The 22,207-nt window shown below is 44.5% G+C and overlaps 2 protein-coding genes and 1 long non-coding RNA gene across 3 annotated transcripts in view; all 3 read right to left on the bottom strand.

Moving 5' to 3' along the window:
* The window catches only part of LOC139790750 (ankyrin repeat domain-containing protein 26-like), a 678,272-nt gene that overhangs the window by 312,989 nt on the left and 343,076 nt on the right, over positions 1-22,207 (bottom strand). Inside the window, exons 22-23 of the mRNA XM_071732606.1 lie at positions 17,389-17,453; positions 16,902-17,043 (exon numbers count right to left, since the gene is read on the bottom strand). Coding sequence (XP_071588707.1) covers positions 16,902-17,043; positions 17,389-17,453 — 207 coding nt within the window. The remainder of the gene's footprint in view (positions 1-16,901; positions 17,044-17,388; positions 17,454-22,207) is intronic.
* Positions 1,618-3,484, bottom strand: LOC139790760 (uncharacterized). Its single transcript, XR_011723622.1, has 3 exons — positions 3,165-3,484; positions 2,552-2,615; positions 1,618-1,740 (listed from the first exon to the last, which is right to left on the bottom strand). It is a non-coding gene; the product is annotated as an uncharacterized lncRNA (long non-coding RNA).
* On the bottom strand, positions 18,734-22,097 carry LOC139790742 (ankyrin repeat domain-containing protein 7-like). Its single transcript, XM_071732598.1, has 8 exons — positions 22,092-22,097; positions 21,658-21,831; positions 21,438-21,544; positions 20,889-21,026; positions 20,192-20,421; positions 19,205-19,238; positions 19,056-19,125; positions 18,734-18,799 (listed from the first exon to the last, which is right to left on the bottom strand). The coding sequence occupies exons 1-8, from the start codon at positions 22,095-22,097 to the stop codon at positions 18,734-18,736; spliced, it is 825 nt and encodes a 274-aa protein (XP_071588699.1).

Below are 22,207 nucleotides of genomic sequence, written 5' to 3'. Positions count from 1 at the left end.
TTTTTTCCTTCAGAAATATGGGGTTTTTCTATTCCATTTCAAAAAGCAGGTGTGCAGAAAATGAAAAAGGGTAAAGAGGAGCAGAACTGGTAGCAGCAAGAAATAAGGGTCAGAGACTGATGAAAACTTTAAAACCAAAATCCAAATCAATTTATTTACAAAAATTACAAAAAAGGAGAGGGTGGGGACGGCAGGGAAGGGAAAAAAAGAAAAGGGAAGGAAAGGGAGGGGAAAGTGGGAGGGAAAGGGGAGTGGAAAGGGGAGGAGAAAGAAGGAAGGTGAGTGGGGGAATGGGAGGGGAAGGGGAAAGAGGAAAGAGGGAGGGAAAAGGGGAAGGAGAAAGGGGAAGGAGAAAATGGGGATGGAGAAAAGGGGATGGAGAAAGAGAAAGGAGGAAAGGAGAAGGGGGAAAGGGGGGAAGAAAAGAAGCGGGGAAGAGGGGGAAGAGGGGGAAGAGGGGGAAGAGGGGGAGGAGGGGAAGAAGGAAAAAGGGAGAGGGGGGAGGGGGGGAGAGGGGGAGGGGGGAAGGGAGAAAAGGGGAAAAGGGGAAAGGGGGAAAGGGGGAAGGGGGAAGGGGGGAGGGGGGAAGGGGGGAAGGGGGGAAGGGGGGAAAGGTGGAAGGGGGGGAAAGGGGGGAAGGGGGGAAGGGGGGAAGGGGGGAAAGGGAGAAAGGGGAAAAGGAGAGAAGGGGAAAAGGAGAAAAGGGGAAAAGGAGAAAAGGGGAAAGTTGGGGGGGGAGGGGAGGGCAGGGTAAGGCATGGAAGGGAATGGGCAGGGAGGGGTGGGGGGAGGGAAAGGAGAATGGGTGGGGGGGAATGGAAGGGGGGGAATGGGAGGGGGGTAATGGGAGGGGAAGGGGAAAGAGGAAAGAGGAAGGGAAAAGGGGAAGGAGAAAGGGGAAGCAGAAAGGAGACGGAGAAAGGGGAAGGAGAAAGAGAAAGGTGGAAAGGGGGAAAGAGGGAAAGAAGGAAAGAGGGAAAAGGGGGGGAAAGGAGGAAAAGGGGGGAAAAAAGGGGAAAAAGGGGGAAAAGGGGGAAAAGGGGGAAAAGGGGGAAAAGGGGGAAAAGGGGGGAAAGGGGGGAAAGGGGGGAAAGGGGGGAAAGGGGGGAAAGGGGGGAAAGGAGGGAAAGGGGGGAAAGGGGGGAAAGGGGAGAAAGGAGGGAAAGGGGGGAAAGGGGGGAAAGGGGGGAAAGGGGGGAAAGGGGGGAAAAGGGGAAAAAGGGGAAAAAGGGGAAAAGGGGAAAAGGGGAAAAGGGGAAAAGGGGGGAAAAGGAGGGAAAAGGAGGGAAAGGGGGGAAAAGGGGGGAAAAGGGGGGAAAAGGGGGGAAAGGGAGAAGGGGGAAGAGGGAAAAATGTGGAAAAGGGGACTGCGAAAAGGTGGATAAGGGGAAAAGGGGGAAAAGTGGGAAAGGAGAGAGGGAGGGGACTACACAGGAATGGAGAGGAGAGGGGGAAGAAGGGGGAAGAAAGGGGAGAGGGAGGGAGAGGGAGGGAGAGGAGAGGGAGAGGGAAAAGGGAAGGGGGAGGGGAGGGAAGACAATGGGAGAGGAGGGAAAAGGGAAGGGGGAGAGGGAGAGGACTACGCATCAAAAAACCACCAGGGAAAGCCAACAGGGCTGTCATCCATCCAACAGACTCAGAACATTTATTCAGACTGACAGAAAGATATTTTCATGTCTTCTGATCCATCACAAGATATGGAACAAGCTCCCAAAGATGTAGTTGAAAGTTCATCAGTGTCTGGGAAGAAAAGAGACAAGATTCCTGACGTTACTTTTACAGGAGAGAGGGGCAAAGAGGTCACTGTCAGAACATTACGGCTACGAAGCCAGAGCTGAACACTCTCCGTGATTAAAAGCAGACAGCAACAGAAGGAAATTGGCTCAGGGGCTTCCTGCTTTGAAACAGCACCAGTCACTGCAAAGCTGTGACTCTGGAGTAATCATTACAAAATAGGTGCAATTCCTCCTGGGGCATCTGGCCTCATGTCACAGAACATGTTTGATGCCACGGATGACAAACATTCAGCTCCCCTGACAGTTGCCTGAACACTACTGAGTGATCTTTCTCTGAAGAAAGGAGAACTTTTGTCACTGATTAGCCTCTTCTTGCCTATTCAAATAAAAAGACTGAAACAGAGGAGCTACAAACACAAGCAATGAGTAAAGGGCAGCAAAGACCAAGAACTGACAGCAGGGGGTGTGTTATGGGTCAGTGCTGAAGGCAATCACTGGACACGGGAGGAGAAGTGATGGCTGAAGTCTGTGAAACTCTGTGTAGGGCTCCTTTTATGTTTGTGATTCAGGATTAACTCCAGTGAAAGGTGACTTCAGCTTTAGCCAAGTGTACCTGTGTGGAGGAAATAGGTCAGTTTCCTTTGTGCTGGTTTTGGGTTTTTTTTCAGGCAGCTGCTTAGAGCTCTACAGAGCAGAAACTTGCCATGTTCAAGTAAGTGTAAAGCTAGCAGAAAAAACCCTGTGCTTAGCACAGGAACTAAACAGCTTTCAAGATGTTGCTTTCAAGAGTTAGGAGCAGTCATCTTTTTACTTACTCTAACATGACACATTACCATGTCCAGGTTCTTCAGAGACAAATTCATCCAGGATCCACTTGTACTAGAATCATACAGAAAACACACCATTAACATGAGTGCAATATTAAACTTCTAAAACATTCTTCAAGTCCACACAAAACCAGGCAGTAACTCCAAGGGCCAAAGAAATGAGGCCATAAACCAGCAGAGGGGAGGGAAGGGCCCTCTCTCCAGGACTAAAGGAAGAGCAGTGACCAAATTCACAGCTTCTCCAGGAGAACCCCATAAAAACCCAAATGCCTCCTACACAGTGGATCTCCCACAATGAAGTATAAAGTGAGATTTATTGCAGATTTATTTATTATAGTCATACATCCTAGATAAGAAAATTTAATTTGAAGCTTAGCTGGAACCATCCTATGGCATCATCTTTGGTTTCTGGGCACTCTTGGAAAACAACCTCAAAACCCAAACTTTTCACCCCTAGCACACCTAGATGTTGTGTTGGGATGAGGAGGAGACACACCATGGGTAATCCCTGCAAATGAGTTGTAAGTTTAGGCTAAAAAGCACAACCTTGCATACACATGCTCTTCAGCAGTAGCTGAGGATGGGATTTCAAAATGTTTACCTTGTCTGCAGAAGAGGAAATCCTGTTCATCAAGGATTCTGCTCCTATGGGTGAGCTGGGGATGCTTCCTACTGGACTTCTGTTCAGAATCAGACTGGTGCCAGGATGTCCCAGATGAGTTGAATGGTGAACTGGATTTGCAGCCACTTCCACGCGTGTTCTTTTCTCTTCCACGAAGCCTTCTGTTGGCTTTTCCTTTTTTTTTTTTTTCATCAGTTCTGAAACACAAAGACACAAAGAATTATCTCTGGCAGGAACAGATTAGGAATGACCAAACCCGTTTGACCTGAAGGGTTCTGGGGAGCCTGTATCATAGCAGTCAAACCTGAAAGAGTTACCAAGACTTGGGGCTGCTCAGCACTAAAGCTTCAAAGCAATCAGTGAATGGAGTTTGCTCTGGAATTCTGGGACAACTTCATGTACCTTGGATTTAACCTCTCACAATTCCTTTTCCAAGCCCAGGTTGGCTTCCTCCAGGTTCCTGCAGCGCCTCGTAGCAACTTCCAGTGAACTTCTGCCACAGAGAGCTTTCCAATGTCACCTCTCTGACATTGCCCTGATGAAATGGTTATAAGAAAAGTTATGAAAAAAGCATGAAAAAAGTTATAAGAACATGAATTCTGTCTTTTAACTTATTTGATTATACAGTTACAACTGTCTTGAATTCAAAAAGTAGGAAAATTTTGCCTGCCACCAGCAGTCAGCACCTCCAAACTATCAGCAGCAGCTCATGGAGATTTCTGTTTTCTAATACATTAAAAAATAATATATGTTATAGATAATGTTATACTTTTTGAACAATACACCACCATACACTGAATCATGTTATTTTTTTTAACAAAACTCAAAGCAATCTGTTTGATGCAAGAGCCATAGTTTGACTGCAGATATTACTCTGGTGACTAAAGGCAGGACTTTGTATGAGATGGTTCTTTGGTCTCTTTTGGCATTCTACAAAGAATTAAACCAATACATTAAGTTAAATTAATATTGCTTACATTAAATGAATACATTAAATTAATACCAAGGTAATTTTAGAGTAACAACTTTCATAAATCTGGACAGTCCCTCCTTTCCTCCAGCCACCCACAGAACTACCATCTCCCAAAGGAACCTGGTATTTTGGCACTAGAAATACAAAGTGATTCACAGGGGAAAACCATTGACAGCACTCCTGGAGTTCTTCCCCCTCTTCCCTCTTAAAGAAACTGAAAAATGAAGAATAAGGTGGTTATCTGACACATGCAGGTATTCACCTCACTCAATCACTCCGGGGTTCAGACGAAGAAAGAAATGGAATTTTAAAGCACTGTTCACATCACTATTCACAGACAAACAGTGTCTAATTACTCAACAGGACTAGTTCCTGTTTTCCAGAAAATAAAAATTAACAAAATGGGTATAGAACTTTTCAACCTTTAAACCCTCTGCCTGGGACTGGTGGAATTTGCAGAAAAAAACTTTAACATTCTAATCAGTCTTCTGACCAGTTAATTAGCCTAACACAGCCACAAAGAAGAAATTTAAAGATTGCTGCACATCACAAAACAGAGAAGAGAAAGCTTAGTGGCTGAAATTGACTTTTTTGAGGAACAGGCAGGTCCCAAAAGACAGAATGCAGTCATGAACAGCAAAACACTGCTCAGAGCCCTCAACGTTGCAAAAAGCGTGTCCTTTACCTCCCTTTTTTTTAGTTTTTCAGCCTCATAGTTTAAGACCAGCACACTTGGCCTTTAATTCCTTGCTCATTTTTTCCAGCGTGGAAACTTGCTTTTCAGCAGAGTTTGTGGAAAATGTCATTAAAGCATCCCTGTACAGCAGCTGATGGAAGCCAGCTGGCTTTCCCTCTGGAGCTGGGCCAATGCCTCCTATGGGGACAGAATCACAGAACCACAAAATCATTAAGGCTGGAAAAAACCTCTAGGATCCTCCAGTCCAACTGGGAAACCAACACCACTAAACCATGTCCCAGAAGTTGGAATAATGTGCTCCACTCTCCCCTGAGGTGTTACACAGGACTTCAGACCCTTCTGCCCAGCCCTGCCCCAGATGCCCAACACCAACATGCCTGCCCTATTCCCCTCAGAAATACCCTCAGAAAAAAATCTTTTCAAACACTTCTTAGCATGGCCCAACACACACATGTTTTGCAGATGCAGGGAAAGCATCAAAGGTCACCAAATTCCAAGGTTTTTTTTGCATGAGTTTTCTCTTACAAAGAGGAAGACCAAGTATGTTTAGTCACACACATCAGCCTTTTACAGACAAATCTCCTTCTTCACTTCAACGCGTATTTTGTATGGGGGAAAAAAAATGCATTTGACTGCATTGTTTGCAGGAACAACATAGCCCAGCTGGAAATAAAGCAGCAGGAAATACCCAGCATCGTGGAAAAGATTTTTCCCCATCCTTAGAAAACTGTACCTAACTTCAGACAGAAACACCACCTTCCTCTGAATGACTCCGCCATCACCATTAGTCACTTTCTGCTAATTTTCTTTACCTTATTGTATAACTTACTCTATAATTGACTCTGTAATTACTCTCCATTTACTCTATAATGTTACTTAGCAGTCTGGACTCTAATTCAAAATATTTGGCTTCACATACCTGCACCCCAGAGTTGTCAGAGGCTTCCTATAGGCTTTTTTTTTTTTTTTTTTGCTGGTCATGACACATGGAAAGTTCACCTCCAGAGAAAACCACTGTATTCTTCCAAGGATTTTTCCAGCAAAGCAGAGCAGAGTTATAGTTCAGTAGTGTGAGCAGTTTGACTTTTCTTTCTTCTTCTACAGGGTGCTGATGACTGCACCGTGGTGTTTTCATCAAAGCTGTTTCTCACTGCATCTTTTGGGAGACAGTGAAATTTTAGAGGTTCTCTTCTCTTTGTCAACAATTATTGGATCTCTCAGCTGTTTTCCTCAAAGCAATCTTTGGGGTTTTTTTTTAGGAGAACCCTGGGGATTCTTCAGAGGACTGCAGGATGCTCTTTTTAATGTGTTGCCAAAGCGCTTCAGGAGAGGGATCTCTGGGATGATTTAAAAGTCCAGCTTGAAGGTTTACCTGGAGGCTGTTTCTCACTCTACCTTTTGGAAGACAGGGAAATTTTAGAGCTTCTCTTCTTTGTCAACAGTTCCGGGAGCTCTTGGGTGAGATTCCAATCTTTGGTTTTCTTTGAGGAGAACCCTGGGGATTCGCTTCGGGAGAGGGATCTATGGGATGATCTAAAAGTCCAGCTTGAAGGTTTACCTGGAAGCTGTTTCTCACTGTACCTTTTGAAGATGGTTCCCTTTGAGCCTCCTCCCTGGGATGCCACCCCTCTTAGGTCTGGGCTTCAAGCAGAGGGTAAGTTTGCATGGCACAAGGCAGTGGTCTGTAGAACATTCTGCACCAGGCATCGCTCAGCTATGACGGACATCGCCAACATTTCTCTGGCACACTAAGACACAGTCAGTGAGGTGCCAGTGCTTGGATCCAGGATGCTTCCAGGTTGTTGGAAGAGAGTTTTGGGGATGGTGAGGTTCTGCTCAGCACAAAACTTCCCTGCAGGAACTTTCTGGGGGAGGCAGTGCAGGGTTGGTGTAGAATTTGACTTTTGACTTGGTCAGCTTGGAGGGTTGCAGCATAAATCCTGAGGAGAAGAACATGGGGCTTGTTGTGGAGTGGGAGGTGTAAGGAAATAACGTGATCAGTGACCCGACAGCAAATTTTTAAGTTTGGAGGCTTGGAATAGCTGTGAATAAAAGCATAATCCTCATCTATCAGCCCATCAGAGTCTTTCTGGGAAATATCAGCACTGCAATGAAGGAGAACTTTGATCAAATGAAGATTCCCACCAACTGGACTTAGATTCCTGTTCAGTGCCAAACTCTTTGCCAGGATGTCCCAGGTGAGTTGAAAGCTGAGCTGGACTTGGACCCAGAATTCTGCTCTCCAAGCTGCTTGTGACTGAAATGCTTCTTCTGATGCCCTTCTCATGGAGTGCAGTGTTGGCTTTTGGTAGTTCATCATCAGCTCTGAAAAAATTCAGACACATCCCAAGAATTATCTCTGGCAGGAACACTTTGGCAGAGTTACTCATAGTCTCTGATTATTTGTTGATTTCTGAAAAAAGGATTAGGAGTGACCCAACCCAGAATTTGACCTGAGGGGTTTTGGAGAGCTTATATATTAGCAATCAAACCAAGGACTTGGGACTTCTCAGCACGAGAGCTTCAAAGCTACCTGTGAATGCTCTGTGCTTCTTCCAAAACACAGAGAAAACCAACTCTGAGCTACCCTCCCTTTCCCATGGGGAGCTGAAACCTCAGACAAACTGATAAAATAGAAGCCAAAAAAAGACATTTTTTTTTTTTTCCTTCACAGAATCAAATTCTGTGCTCTGCAGGGCCTCTCCTTATTCAATAAGGGACATGAAATTCATCTTTTTTGCTATACATTCCCTTTGGAAACAGAATCCACGAAGAAAACCCTATTAATTCCATGATCATTGCTGTGACTCTTGGAACACTCAAGAGAAATCAAGAGAGTTCTAATGAAGGCAAAGTGTCTTAAGGAACTTTCCCCACAAATATGCCATCTCAGGCTTACAAACATAATGCTGACCAGGTGTAGAAGAGGAACCCCAGCAGGAAAACACAGGAGGAAAAAAGGAAACTCTTATTACCACTCCAAAAAGCATGTACCTACCTTTCCAGTTCATTTTGTAACCATCTTCTCTTTGTCACTTCCTCCAGATACAGCTTTTCATATTTTTCCTTTAGAACAACGCTCTTTCTCAGGGTGTATTTGTATTTTTCAGGGTGTTCATCTCCACTTGCTGGTCCACTTTTGTGTTTCTCCTCCCATCCTGCCTGCCTTAGGCTCTTCTTTCAGCTGGCAAGAAAGTTTGTCGAGCTGTAGACAGAAAAAAACACACACAAGAAAAGGAACTCAGCAGAAGCCAAAAGAAGAAAAAATATTGGTAAAGGGCTGGGCACCCGGACTGGATTTATCATCTGCTGACCCAGTATTAAAATCAGAGTGAAACCAGGGGCTTCCTTTTAATCAAGAACACCTATAACATCATTTCTGATAGGATTCCTCAGGTTCCCAGCCCTTCTCCTGCAGTAGGCACCAAACTGGCAGCATTTTCCCCATTTTCCCATTTCCTGGAAAAGCACTGGAAAAGCTCATAGGAAGTCAAACACAGCCAAACCTCCTGGTTTCAGCACAAAAACCACCTCTCATGCTGTAGAGGAATTTTTACAACACACTCAAGCTTCGTTATGGCACTGAGAAACACACCATCTTTTTTTTCCCTCTACACTGAGAAATTTTTAAATATTAGTTCAGAAGATGGCTTTTACTGAAGGACAAAGATGTATTCTCCTCTTTAGGTGAAAGCTGCAGTCTGTTTTAAAAAATGCGCAGGAAATATCAGCCTTTTGTAAGGTCCCAATGGTCACCTACAGCTCTGTCCTTCTCTTCCCCCCTCCAGAAGCAAAATTTTCTGTATCTATTGAACATCAAACCTGATATCCTGTCAGTCATTAAAAGGGGAGGAAACTGGCACGGTGGGCACTTGAAAGAGGCTCTAACAGAAGGAAGAACCTTGATTTATTTGACAGGAAAAGAGACAATGAATGCTTGAGAATAGGAGGTTCCATATAAATAAAAAGATTTTTTTTTTTTTTCCCTGTGAGGGTGACAGAGCACTGGCACAGGCTGGTCCCTTCCAACCCTTAATAATTTTCTGTGATTCTATTTAACTCTGCCTCGATGTAATCACCTTCCCTGTCATCCAAAATAACTCTTTCTCTTGGAAGACAAAAACTCAAGAAACTTTTGGCCTAATCATGAGCCCCTGCCAGGGCAGGGGACTTTTCTTTCATGCTACTCAAACAGTAATAACCACCTCAAAAAGCACTTTTTTGGGTGCCCAGGAGAAGGGAAAGGCTGGGCTGAAGCCAGGGTTTGAAACAAATTCCACTGGGCTGAAACCAGGGTTGAAACAAATTCCACAACATTTTCTGCATCACCTCACAGCGTCCTGCCCAGGGAAGCAATTGGAAAGCGTTAGGAAAGAGTAAGACAGTTTTTCCAGAAGAAAAAACTTTGGGCACACTCATCTACTGCTGCAGCACCATGGAAAGCCAAATCTATTCCAAAACACAGCTCAGAAAAAAAACCAAAAAAAAAATTAACAATGTGAAAAGAAGCCTTGGGAAAGAGTAAGAGTTTTTCCAGGAGAAAAAACACCACCACCACCAAAAAGCCTCACACAAATCAGAGCTCACCTTTGTGTTCATTTTAGCAACTTCATTGGCCATTTCAGAATAAACATCCTTTATTTCTTTCTTCAACTCATGCAGGGACATTCGCTCCCCAAATTCCCTTACCATCTGTTTAATGCTTGAGAAGCTCTCAGAGCTACAAAGCACATTTGAGAAGAAAACAATGAAGCAAAGGAACAACAAGCAGCCTTTTTCACATATTGTTGTGTAAACATTACAGAAATTTTGTCTTTAACAGAAATTACTGAGACAAAAATCCAGCATTCCTATGCCACACCTGGAGGCTCCAAATTTCACCTGTGGAAAAATTCAGATTTTCCCTGCAGGGAAACCTCCTTTGGCAGCTCTCATCTCATGGAGAGCAGAGTCTTGCTAGGACTAAGATGAGGATGGAATTTCCTCACCAACTCTTCTGCACACCCAGTTCTACATTCAAATTGAATTCAGCTTGAATTGTACTCAGGGATACGAACATGCCCCACCTCTCAGACTCTTCCTCCACTTCCATGTTTATTTCCAGCTCTCTGTCCAGATGCACTTGGAGAGGGCAGCTCAGCTCTTCCTTCTCTTTCTTTCTGTCACTCTCAGACTTTCAAAACAGAAAAAGCAGATGGCACACAGGGCACAGGACATGCACCTCATCTTCTCCCCTTAGCAGCTGCTCTACACCTCCACCTCTCAGCCAACTTCCACAGAAAGCCAAGGGACCCGATTCCTGAGAATATTTCATCACATTTCCCACCCAACAAGCCAATAGCTAACAATGGAAAGAGATGCCCCCACCCAAGCAAAGGCAAAGAGGTGATTTTGATTCACATCCTCTCTCCCTCTTGCTCTTCTCTCAGCCAAACTGCTCTAAATTTCTACTTCTATTTTTTCCTTATGCAGAAAAGGAGAAAAGGGAAAGACTGCCCCTTGGAAACTGGCAGCTCTTTCCTTTTTCCCAAGCATTAATTCACTTGCCCCCTTTTCTGCAAGGTTTTTAAGCTCCCACTGCCCTCAAAAACTCCTCAAAACCCTGAGTGCTCTTGGAAAAGAGAACAACCCTCAAAACCAAGACTCTTCACCCCTACCACACCTAGATGCGGAGTGTTGTGATGAGGAGGAGTTACACCATGAGTAATCACTACAAACGAGTTGTAACTTTAAGGTTAAAAAGCACAACTTGGCTTACAGATGCTAAGGGTGGGATTTCACATTTTTTACCTGAGCTGCATAATGGGTGCAAATGTTGTTCCCCAAGGATTCTGTTCCTGTGGGTGAACTTGGGAAGCTTCCTCCTAAACTTGAACTTAGAGAAAGAGTGTTCCCAGAATGTCCCAGACACTGCCCAGCACTGACATCCAGATCTTCACTGATGGAAAGGGAAAGAACAAGCTTCCCACAAAGCTTTCTTTTGGCTTTTCCTTGGTTTTCCTCAGCTCTGAAAAAAATCAGAGACGTACCAAGAGTTATCTTTGGGAGTCACTTTGGCCCAGTTACCCTCCCCCCACCCCCCCAGGTCTTTGGTTATTATTCAACTTGTGAAAGTTGAAGGGATTAGGAGTGACCACACCCTGAACAGCTGAGGGTTTTTTTAGGATTTCTCAGCAGTCACATTTCCCACAAGGAGCAGCAACCAACACTTGAGACTTCTCAGCATGAGAGCTTCAAATCTGCGAATGCTCTGTGCTTACACAGCTTTTTCCAAAAGGCAGAGAACACCTGCGCAACAACACCCTTTCCCATGGAAAGTTCAAACCATAAGCCTCAAATGGAAGCCAGAAAAAAAAAATATTCACTTTCTTCCTTCATAGAATTAAATTCTGTTCTCTGTAGGGCACATCCTTATTCAAACAGTACAGGACATAAAATTCATGGTTTGTTTTTTTTTTGCCACTCACTGAATATAAGGAGGAAATTATTAGAGACTGGCAAAAAGGCTGACTGGTAAAGTACAATTAATTAAAAAAAAACCACCAACATTAATTCCACGATTAGTGGTGTTAGTCTTGGAATGCTCAAGAGATATTAAGACAGAGGGAGGGTTAAAGGAACCTTCCTCACAAATATGCCATCTCAGGCTTACAGATGTAATGCTGACCAGATGTAGAAGAGGAACCCTAGCAGGAAAACACAGGAGGAAAAAAGGAAACTCTTGTTACCACTCCAAAAAGCCTGTACCTACCTTTCCAGTTCATTTTGTAACCATCTTCTCTTTTTCACTTCCTCCAGATACAGCTTTTCATATTTTTCCTTTAGGACAATGCTCTCTCTCAGGGTGTATTTCTCACTCTCTAATTCCTGTTTCAGGTCTCCCATTCTTCTGAGCAGCAGCTTTCTCTCTGCTTCGTGGTCGTGGGCTCTGATTTCTTCCACTCTGTCCTGGGAAGCTGCCTGCTCCTGAAGCAGGTAGCACACTTTTACCCACCACAAATTAAAAAGGGAACCTTTTTTTTTTCAACATGCCCAATGTCAGGGGCACAGATTTACTCCTTGAGGCACTTGTGCATCCTCCAGCAACCAAGGGAGAACCCAGGAGCTACCACGGGGAAGAATTCTTCTTATTTAGAAAGAATCCCTCCCTCTCAGCACTTATTTATCCAAGCTGCTAAGGAAGGAACACTGTGGGACAGAACAGGATAGAGAAAAAGCTTCCTCAAAGAAGGAATTCCCCCACTCACCCTGCCACTTTGCTCTAGGGAAAGAATAACACAGAGAACACTTTCAGAAGCCCCTCTGCTCCTGGCCAGGATTTCAGAATCCCACAATTTGGAGAAGAGCTCTGAGATCACCGAGTCCAAACATCAACCCAGAAAAAAATAAAAATATTCCAAAGGCCCCACAGCAATTGGGAAAAAGACAGCAGTTTATGAGCAGCTTACCAGGGGTGAGCCTTGCAGAAGGGTTTCAATTGTACTGTTTTGCTGCACAACTGTGGCTTGCAGTCGGGCATTTTTAGCTTCAAGGCTTAAACAGAAACACAGTTCTTATTACAAGGAACCACCAGAGCACCAATTCTTAAAGAACAGCAGGCAAAGCACAAACAGAAGCATCTTCACCACCCCAGACAGCAGCAGACACCTTGGTCCCCTGTGCCACTCTCTCACCACTGTATCCGTCCCTCCAGGTGTTTCATTGCAATAGTTCTCCCAGAAGATGCCAACAGGAGGTCTTCCAGTCTCTGGAAACAATCTCTTTTTTCTCTTTCCTTATTTTCCAGAGGAATCTTCAAGTCACAAATTGAATGCTCATGCTGAAGATGTTCTTCCAACTCCTGCAGCTGTAAAAGAACAGCAAGATTCCACAGCACTCACCTGAGTTTTTATGCTGAAGAGCTCAGGGAATGCCTCTGTCTGCACATACCCACTACCCAAAGAGCTGTCAGTACATTTCATACCTTCCCTCCTCCTAGGAAATGAACACAAACCATGTAACTTTACACAATCTTCTCCACTGTAAGAACTGACACTTACCCTCCCACTCCTTTCAGGCACTCTCTGGATCCCTTCGCTTGCTCCCCCCCTTGAAAATAGCAATTAAAAAGTTCATCCTTCTCCTAAAGGGACGTCACATCCCCCTTGTATATCTATAGATATACCTATATTCATGCAGGGAAAGTTCCAGAAGCAATCAGAATTGGCAGCATGCTGATGGATGGAGTTAAACCCAGTGGTGGTCCCCAGGGTGGTCCCCAGGGCTCTGCACCAGTTCTCTTCAACATCTTTATCAGTGGATGAGGGGATTAGGTGCAAATGACACCAAATTGGGTGAGAGGCTTGATCTGATGAGGGCCGGGAAGCTCTGCTAGAGGGACCTGGGCTGTAGGAGATTCAACAAGGGGCAGGAGAAATATTTTCCCCAAAAGAGTTGTCAGGCACTGGAACCAGCGGCTGAGTCACAATCTCTACGGAGACTTCAAAGATGTGGGGATGTGGTGCTGAGGGACAGGACTGGGCTTAGCAGGACTGGGGGAACACTTGGACCTCATTTTAAAGATCTTTTCTAACCAAAAGAGTTCTTTGTTACAAGTAAGGGAAGCACAGTGAGCAGCAAGAAGCCCAAATGCAGCATTACTGCAGACATTGTTTCTATAGTAATGCAGACATTGTTTCTATAGTAATGCAGACATTGTTTCTATAGAAACGCAGTCCGTTATTTCTACTGTCCTTCAGAAATCAGATAAAACTTTCTGGGCCAAACCACATGGAATAAGTGACAGACACCTCAGTCTCTTTTGCAGAGCACTTTACCACATACAAACCTTGGACTGTGTCAAAGACAAAGATACCAAGTGTCCTGGTTTGGGCCAGGATAAAGGGGATTTTTTGTCTTGTACTTTTGCTTTCAGTTCAGTCTCTTGTAAGTAGTTACACTTGCTGAAATTAACAGCAAGTTTCTCAGACAGTGTCTGCTTCTGGGACTGATAACACTTGATTTTTATAGTTAAAGCAGAACCAACGCCACTGCTCAGCTCTGAGGAACGTTTTACCCTCCAAGAGGAATAAAGAGGTCCCACCTTCAGCCCTCCTTTGGGGAGGAACAGACAAGACAGATGCCAGAACTGACCAAACAGAGGATTCCATCCCATACACCTCATACTCAGGGTAAATTTGAGGGATCACGAGGGCCAAGCCAGCTTCCTGCCCTTCCTGCCTTTCCTGCTTCCCCTTGTTCACCCGTCCCTGTTTCCTTCAGCATCCTGGGAGGATTCCATCTGTTCCTCTGCCTGTGGTCCTGCTCCGTGCCAGCCTGAATCTCTGTGTTCCTGCCTCCAGGTCCCAAGCACTGCTGAGTCCAGGAGTCCAGGCTGGACTTTCCCAGGGCTGCCCTGCAGCCTCGGTGGTGACGTGAGAGTTATTGGGGGAGAGGGGGTGAAGGAACGTGGTATCAATTTTCCTGTCTATTTGTATATATTTTGTAATTTTTCCTCTTTATCATTACTGTTTCATTAAAGCTGTGTAGTTTAGTTCCCAACCCATCAGTCTCTCTCCCTTATTCTCTCTCCTTTCTTTATAAAGGAGGGGAGGGGGGATTAATAGTGAGCATCTGTGATTTCAGTTTAATTGCTGGGCCAGTGTTAAACCCTGACACTACGTTTGTAAAAAGCTGTGATTCCTCCACACATCATCCCCCCCCTAGCACTAGGAAGTTTATTCTAGATTCTAAACTTTCTGTACCTTGGATTTATTTTCTGCCAATTCCTTCTTCAAGCCCAGCGTGGCCTCCTCCAGGTTCCTTCTGTAGCACGTGGCGACATCAAGCGAAGCTTCTACCATGGAGAGCTTTTTCAGAGCATCAGCAAGCTCCTGTTGCAGTACTCTGATCTTGCACTAATGAATATGAGCATGAGGAAAATTATAAGACCATTAATTCTGTCTTTAATTTGTTGATTTATACAATTAGACCTTGTCTTGAACTCAAAAAGCAGGAAAAATCTGCCTGCTGTCGGTAGCCAAATGCTGAGCACCTCAACTACCAAGAGCTCCTCAGGAGGATTTTAATAAAAAAAAAAAACAACCTCAAGTACTACTCTTCTTGAGCCATACACAAGCATGTGTATGTTAGTTTGGTACTAAGAATACAAAGTGATTCACAGAGTAAAATGACTGACAGCACTGCTGGATTTCTTTCCCCTCTTTCCATCTTAAAGAAATGAAATCATTGCTCTGCCTGAGGCTGTGGAATGCTCTGCAGAAGAGCACGTTTCCTACTTGTTTTTTGCAGAAAAACTTTAACTGAGGTCCTCAAGAGTCTTCTGTGCAGTTCTTGGTCTTTCACAGAGCCACAAAGAACAAAGAAATTTAAATATTGCCACGCACCATAAAATAGAGAAGAGAAAGCTTAGGTTGGTGTCTGGAGTTGACTTTCTAAGGAACAGCCAGGTCCCTTAGAAGCCCCAAAACTCAGAAATTAACCCCAAAATACTGCTAATAGTCTTAAGCACTGCTAATACTGTATACTTCACCTGTGCTTCTACTTTGTCAACCTCACATCTAAAGACCTGTTTCCTTAAGACATTGCAGTTTTCGTATAGCTCCTTGTTTTTCTCTTCCAACAAATAAACTTTCTGCTCAGTATCAGCCTTGAGATTCTTGAAAATGTCATTAAAGAAGTCCTGAGCAACAGTCACTACACTTTCTTGGGTGAGCTGCTGCTTCCTGTCTTCCAGTTGCTGGCGGAGTAAGAGGTTTTCCCTCTGGGCCTGGGCCAATTGCTCCTATGTGGACAGAGTCATAAAACCCCAGAATCATTAAGGTTCGAAAAAACCTCCAGGATCCTCAAGTCCAACCACCACCATGCCCACCAAACCATGCCCCAAATTCCAAGTAATTTGCTCCACTTGAGCTCTTACAGAAAACTCCAGGGGATGCCTGCCTTAATCCCACTGCAAAAAAATTCCTTTTTTCAAACACTTCTTAACATGGCCAAACCCACACATGTTTTGCAGAGGTAGAGAAAGCATCAGAAAGGTGGCCAAAATTCAAGGCTTTTTCTCTCAAAAAGAAAAAGCCACGTTTCATCCAACAGATCAGCATGTTACTGAAAATTCTCCCTTTTCACTTGAATATGCATTTTGCAGGGGAAAAGATGCTTTTGACTGTATTGTTTGTTTGCACAGCACAACAGGAAAAATAATGGTAAAAAAACTGAAGGAAACCAGCTGGAAACAAAGCAGCAAAAGAAAAAATATCCAACATCATGACAAGGATTTTACACCATAGGAAGACTGGATCCAGATTCACTTCAGACTCACTCTTCCTCCCCAGGACTCTCCCTTCATTATCCACTTACCGTTTTTTCACCATAGCTTTTAATACAATTTTACAGTTAAGATTCTAATTCAAAAATATTTGGCTTTCCATACCTGCACCACTGAGTTTTCAATGGCATCCTTGATAACTTCTTTTTCAGCTGCTGCTGATATCTGGGAGGTACAGCCAGAGTGCTCACCTACAGTGAAAAACAGATTTTTATAAACAGCATGACTTCATACTACTTATTTACACCTAGAGTGCATCTTTAATGGTTGTGAGAAAAGGCTGAGAACAAAATAAAACACCCTCTAAAATTTGTGAGCTGCTGGAGTGAATCATTTTATCACAATAGCAACTTCACGTGCACCTCTGTGAGTTCCTTTCTTCTGGAGCAACTTTCATTTTAATGGAAAAAAGAAAGATTCTGGATTAAGGGCCAGAAATGCACCACTCCTGTTACTCCGAGGTCCATGATCTCTCACTCAGCCTGTAACGGGGTTTCAGCTTTTCCTGGTGGCAAAGGAACATTTGTAGATAACACCACTGAAGGCACAACAGAGACTGGCATAAATTATCAGTATCAAGATGCTAGGAGGAAGCAAACACTGAGCTCCTATACAAGGAACCTCCACCACTTGGAGAGCAACACCTTTTATATTATAAAACATCATTTAATAATGATAGAGAAAGAATTGCATCACTGTTTCCCAGCTCCTTTCTCTCACCAGTGACGTCTCTTGAAGCTGCCTTGGGGATTTCAGAGTCAACATTAAAAACATGGTGCTTCACAATCCAGGCAGCTGGAGCTTTTTTCTCTTCACTTTTGCCTCCCTCCTCCTGCTTTACTTCCTCTACAGGTGACTCTTCCTAAAAGAGATCAAGAAAAAGAAGATATAAAAGGGGAAGAAGCAAGCATCTTCTTTGCCTTTCAATGACTACTTGAAAAAGGTTTTCTTATGGAAAAGAAAAAAGGGAAAAATTGTTGAGCTTTGATTTACAAGGCCTTCAGCTTTTCCATGGAAATCTGGAGGAGCAGAAAGGAATTCCTCCTGTCCTCAGTCTCAGCCCTGCTCCTGCACAGCCCCTGAGAAGCCCTCCCCCACTTCAGCCCAGCTTCATTCCAATTCCAGCAAGCTCTCAGGTGCTCCTGGATCTCCCTCCTACCCTCCCCAGCCCCCCCATGGCAGCCTCCCTGTCCTTCACACAAAGTACCTCAGAATCCCAGGGAGAAGAATCCTCATCTTCCTGTTCCTTTGCTTCCAGGGCTGCTGGGGCACCTACACCCCAGGGAAGAAGAGAGACTTTGCTATCACTTCCCACTGACACAAAGACACAAAACACCCTTTTTATTTCAGGGGATGGACATCTAAATCTCCAGCAGATGAACACAAGGCTCAGGCTGGGTGGCTTCCTAGGCTGCTCAGACCACTTGCAGGGCTCTCCTTTAAGCCACCCCATGAGGTCTAAATCCTGAAGGATGCACTTTTTGGGAAAATGTGGATGCAAAGAAAAAGGGGCGAGGAGCTGGAGACCAGAGAGGAAACCCAAGCACCCAGAAGACAGCAACTCCTGGTTCCAGCTGGGCTCTGACTGCTCACATGATGCCAAATCAGCCTCATGGGGAAATTCAGACAGAAAAGCACAAGATTCCCACATCTCAAGACAAGGAACTAAAAGGAGCAAAAGCTGCTGAATCAGGGGAGGTTTAGGTTACACATCAGAAAATTTTTGGCAGCCAGAGGGCAGCTGAGCAGTGGAAGAAGCTCCCCAGGGAAGTGGTGACAGCACCAAACCTGCCAGAGCTCCAGAAGTGTTTTGGATGAAGCTCTCAGGTGTGATTCTGGGGGTGCCCAAAGACACAGGGACAGGAGTTGGACCTGATGGGTCCCTTCCAACTTCTGATTCTATTTCCTAACTCAGTTCTCTCACCAGTGCTGACTTCTAAAGGTGCCTTGGGGACTTGAAGGCCACCATTGCCAACAGACTTCTTCGCATTCTCAGATGCTGCAGGGCTTTGCAGGTCACCATTGCCTCCCGTCTCCTCCTTCTTCTGCTTTTCTTTCAGGTCTGGTAACTTTTAGGAAAAGAGTTCAACGGAAAGAAGATTTTTAAAAGGGCAGAAGCAAGCATCTTCTTTGCCTTTAAATGACTCCTTGAAAAAGGCTTTTTTATTGAGAAGAAAAAAGGGAAACTTTGCTGAGCTTTCATTTACAAGGCGTTCAGCTTTTCCATGGAAATCTGGAGGAGCAGAAAGGATTTCTTCCTGTCCGCAGTCTCAGCCCTGCTTCTTCACAGCCCCTGAGAAGCCCTTCCCCACTTCAGCCCAGCTTCATTTCAGTTACAGTAAAATTCAGCTATAGTAAAATTCAGCTCTCAAAGTTTCAGAATTCTTACTTGCAAGGAACTCTCAGCATCACCAGACTCACTGCACAAATCAGCCTCTGCATTATCCCTAAATTTCAAACATCACAGCAGAAAAATGCATTATTTCTATTTAAATCAGTGCAGGAAAATGGAATCATCTTAAAACTAAAGATGCTGGCTGGCATCTCCAGCATTAGTGAGTGGGTTGAGCCGCCACACTCAAGTTCCCCATCACTGCAGAATCCCCCTGCAACAGATGCTGATCCAAATGAACAGGAAGAAATAAAATAATGTGACTGTGTACCTATGACTTTTGGCCCCAAACCACAAATCTACTGCTTTCTCTGCCACAGCTACAGGTTTTTCAGCAAAATCTGACAGCAGAAGAAAGGCCAGAGATGGCTTCTAAGAAGAAAAAAATGCTGGCTGGAACTTCTGTTTCTTTCAGTCCCAGAGAAAACTTGCCTTCAAGAGATTTATTTTTCAAGGACACTTCTCCTGTAAATGCACCATACCTTAGGGGTAAAAAGGAGTGAATCTTCAGAATCTTTCCAAGTGATATCATTCATCTCAGTCTCAGAGCTCCTTAAAAAACAAAGCAAAATCAGTGCTGTGTCTCTAAAATCACCCCTCAAGCAAATGGTAGGGGTTTGTAAAGTCTCACCTTATTGAGCCTCCTTCACAAAGGTTTTCTGTGGCTGTTCAAAGATTAAATGACATGCTGACATTAGATTTGAAATGCCAGCAATTAAACAGTACACTTTAAAAACCTCAAAGAACAACAGGTCGCAGTCTAGAGTCTGAGGTGACAACATTTCATTGATATTAAAAAATGACTTCTTTAGGATCCTTCTAGGGCTCTGTGTTCTCCTAAGCATAGACTGGATTTTAAACACTCACTGAAGGAGCTGGGTGTTTGATCACAAAGCAGTGTAATTTTTTTATTAAAAAAATCACTGAGGGTGGAAAAAAAAAAAGCATCATTTCTGTTGTAAATCAAACTATGTTCCAGAAGAGACAGACAGGCACTGCATTGCTTGTTGCTAACAGTGACTTTTCTGAGACAATTTTTCCTCAAATTTCCAATTTGAGGGATCACGAGGGTCAAACCCCTTCCTGCCTTTCCTGCTTCCCCTCTCCCGGTTTGCTTCAGCATCCTGGGAGGATTCCATCCGTTCCTCTGCCTATGGTCCTGACCCATTCCAGCCTGGATCTGTGTGTTCCTGCCTCCAGCTCCCAACTGCTGCTGAGTCCAGGATTCCAGCCTGGACTTTCCGAGGGCTGCCCCGCAGCCTCGGTGGTGACGGGAGAGTTACTGGGGGAGAGGTGGGAGGAACGTGGTATCAATTTTCCTGTATCTTTGTATATATTTAGTAATTTTTTCTATTTATCATTACTGTTTCATTAAAGCTGTGTAGTTTAGTTTCCACCCCATAACTCCCTTATTCTCTCTCCTTTCTTCATCAGGGAGGGGAATTACTAGTGAGCATCTGTTATTTCAGTTTAATTGCTGGGCCAATGTTAAACCCTGCCAACAAATCACAGGTGCCCTGACAAGGCCAAAAAGTAACAAATCAGCACGTTCCCAAACCACCTCAAGAAAAGGCCACATCATTTTCCTCTTGAGCTCCTCCATAGTTAAGGATCCTACCTCCTCTGTCCACAGCAGGTGCACCCCAAAAAACTGGAGCAGCTCCTGCCTGCTCAGGAGTGATGACTATGCTGGGATCTTCTGTATCACACGCAGGAGCTTCTCCTCTGTTCTCCTGGTCTGGTTTTTCTTTTATCCCTCCAGCAGCTCCTGCCTGTTCGGGAGATCCAAGTGCATCCCCTGCAGGAGCTTCTGCTGTGTCCTCCAGTTTTGCCAGGTACTGACTTACACTGGACAGAGAAAGAGAGGAAATAAAATTGGTAAAAAGAACCACATGCTGGCACAACAGTTAACACCAATTTATTACCACCCCCCTCCCCCCCCTGCAAATATTTATAAAAATTCATAAACTCCTCAGTATTTGTTAGGGGTAATAGACACAGAACTCACTCCAGCATTCCCTGCAGTCACATTCGCCCTATAAATGCACATTCCCACCTTCCAAGTAATTAACTCCTGCTCAGAACATTTTTTCAGCCTGCCTTTTAGGCACACATAACCACCTGAGATAATCTCAGTTCTAACCAAACACCAGGTGACAGAATTGCTCTGGTTACCCCCCCTTCCACCCTCCCAAAGGAAGATAAAAAGGGAATAGGGAAGAGAGACTTTAAGGTGTGAAAATAAGACTGGAAGAGGTTTACTGGAAGAGGAAGAGACCACACCATTTATTCTAATCATAAAGTTCAAAGTTTACCGTAAATGGCCATGAAGATCAGCATAATCCACAGCTATCCTCCCATCTTTGTCTTCATGGGAAATATTGGCACCGTGAGAAAGGAGAACTTTGACCAAATACATCTCCCCAACAGAAGCAGCAATCATGAGTGGGGTTCTGAAAGATTCAAAACATGCAATGCCATGGATCATTTGACACAGACACAGTCATTATTTTCATTCCTGCTTGCTCTCAGAAGTATTTTCTCCATTCCTTTACAATGAACACATTTGGATAAACACTCAAGGAGCAAACCAAAGTCTTTGCTTCCCTGGACCCCCCTCCTCCTTCCTGGACCCCCTCCTCCTTCTGGGCCCCCTCCTCCTTCCTGGACCCCCCTCCTTATCCTGGATCCCCTCCTTCTTCCTGGACCCCCTCCTATTCCTGGATACCCTCTTATTACTGGACCCCCTCTTATTCATGGATCCCCTCCTCCTTCTGGATCCCCTTCTCTTCCTGGATCCCCTCCTCCTCCTGGACCCCCTCCTTCTTCCAGCCCCCCCTCCTTCTCCTGGATAAACCCCTTACCTTTCATGCTCATCTCGAGCATGCACATCAGCTCCTGCTTTCAGGAGATCTTCTAATATCACCTCATGTTTTTCAGTGATAGCAAGAGTTAGTGGGGTACAGCCCTTCTGAAAAGTCAGAGAAATGCATCATGTAAATAATCAAAGTAAAAAAAAAATAATCTGTAAAAATTTTGATGCAACGTTCTGAAAGGACTTCTTGAAGAAATAGAAACATTTACCTTATTCTTGGCATCCAGTTTGGCACCATGCTTGATTAACTGCCTCACGAGGTTTTTATGATGAGCCAGGATGGCCAACTGGAGGGCAGTGTTGCCATCGATGTCTGCAAGATTTGGGTCAGCACCCTGCTCTAGCAGAAAAGTCACGCAGTCTTGTTCTCTGAGCTGTACTGCCTGGGAATAACACACAAAAAAAAAAAAAAAAAAAAAAAAAAGACTTCCAGAATTCACATTTCACTCCATCACAGCTCGCCCAGCTTCTGACCACTGGGAAAGAAGAGCACCTGCAAAGATGATCTGACAGGTGCCTGTTCCACTCCAAATCCAACAGGCGTGTTTCCGCACAGCTCTGCGTACAGAGTCCTGCCAGACACCTCTCCTTTCATGCACAGTCGATAAGCCCCTCTTCCAAGAGCAGAACTTCTCCCACTCACCTTCATCAGGGGTGTTCTCCCAAAATTATCAACAGCATCCAACTGGCTGCCGTGCTCTACAAGGAATCTGGCAACCTCTGTGTGGCCGTTTGCACACGCCAGATGGAGAGGTGTCC

The sequence above is a fragment of the Heliangelus exortis genome, unplaced genomic scaffold (assembly GCF_036169615.1).
Source record: "Heliangelus exortis unplaced genomic scaffold, bHelExo1.hap1 Scaffold_135, whole genome shotgun sequence".
NCBI classification, from domain to species: Eukaryota; Metazoa; Chordata; class Aves; order Apodiformes; family Trochilidae; genus Heliangelus; species Heliangelus exortis.
Note: the sequence above shows the minus strand (reverse complement) of the source record. Positions and strands in the feature narration are given on the sequence as shown.